General features: G+C 25.5%; 1 protein-coding gene across 1 annotated transcript in view; it reads left to right on the top strand.

Moving 5' to 3' along the window:
- The first annotated feature begins 552 nt into the window (after window positions 1-552).
- LOC108685643 overlaps window positions 553-990 on the top strand; it is a 3,694-nt gene continuing 3,256 nt past the window's right edge. Inside the window, exons 1-2 of the mRNA XM_018190535.1 lie at window positions 553-630; window positions 739-990. The exon at window positions 739-990 is cut by the window's right edge and continues 7 nt beyond it. Coding sequence (XP_018046024.1) covers window positions 562-630; window positions 739-990 — 321 coding nt within the window. The 5' untranslated portion in view covers window positions 553-561. The remainder of the gene's footprint in view (window positions 631-738) is intronic.

Below are 990 nucleotides of genomic sequence, written 5' to 3'. Positions count from 1 at the left end.
ATCTATAAAATGGAATTATATGCTTTTATATATATATATAATTTAATTTTTTATATACATCTATCCAATTTTTTTAAGAATAATATTATATTTGTACATAGAGTTTTATAAAATTATTTACTTACCATAAATAAAATAAAATCAATTATGATTTAAAATTACAGATAGTAAGTTCCCGAATGGAATTGTTAACATATTCAAATAATCGCAGTATTGATCGATCATAGATAAGATTAATCGCATACTGAAATCATCGGAAATTACAAGTCACGATTATTACATAAAATCAGTAATATTATGATATAATTTATCTAAGAAATGATGCAAGTCTGATATTTTAGTGAATAAAATGTGTTGTTTGTAACCAATTGTTGAGTAAAATACAGTATTTCAAAAACAGTGAATGTGAATAAATATAAAAACAAGATTCTGTGCAAATATTTATTTGACAACGTGAATTTTTTTAGTGTTACACGTGACATTTATTTTCAATTCAATTAATATTGAATTTTATTTATATTAAATATTATTTGATAACTTAATTTTATATTAACTTATAAAATGTTTATGAAAATGCCGCCAAATGGGGGATATGGATGGATAATTGTTATAGGTGGAGCATTAAATGCCGTAAGTTATCATAATGTTTTATCAGAAACATGATACAAAATCTGTCAAAATACCAAAATTTGTGTCACGAGTAAAAAACTGAGATTAATTTGAATAAAATTTTTATAGCTATCTACCATCCCGATTGTACAAGGATTCGGATTGATATTTAAAGAATCTTTTGCAACACTTAATCTAACTGCAACAGATATGACAGTTATAATTAATGTAAATTTTGCATTTGGTATGATACTCGGCTTAATCAATGGGCCCCTCTTGAAGATCTACGGATATAGAAAAGTGGCGATGGTTGGAAGTATTATATATGCAGTTGGTATAACATTGACGGCATTCGCCAACACCTTTACTCTTATTATGATT

Source organism: Atta colombica, unplaced genomic scaffold (genome assembly GCF_001594045.1).
Source record: "Atta colombica isolate Treedump-2 unplaced genomic scaffold, Acol1.0 scaffold155, whole genome shotgun sequence".
Taxonomy (NCBI): Eukaryota; Metazoa; Arthropoda; class Insecta; order Hymenoptera; family Formicidae; genus Atta; species Atta colombica.
This window is presented reverse-complemented; position numbering and strand designations above follow the sequence as displayed.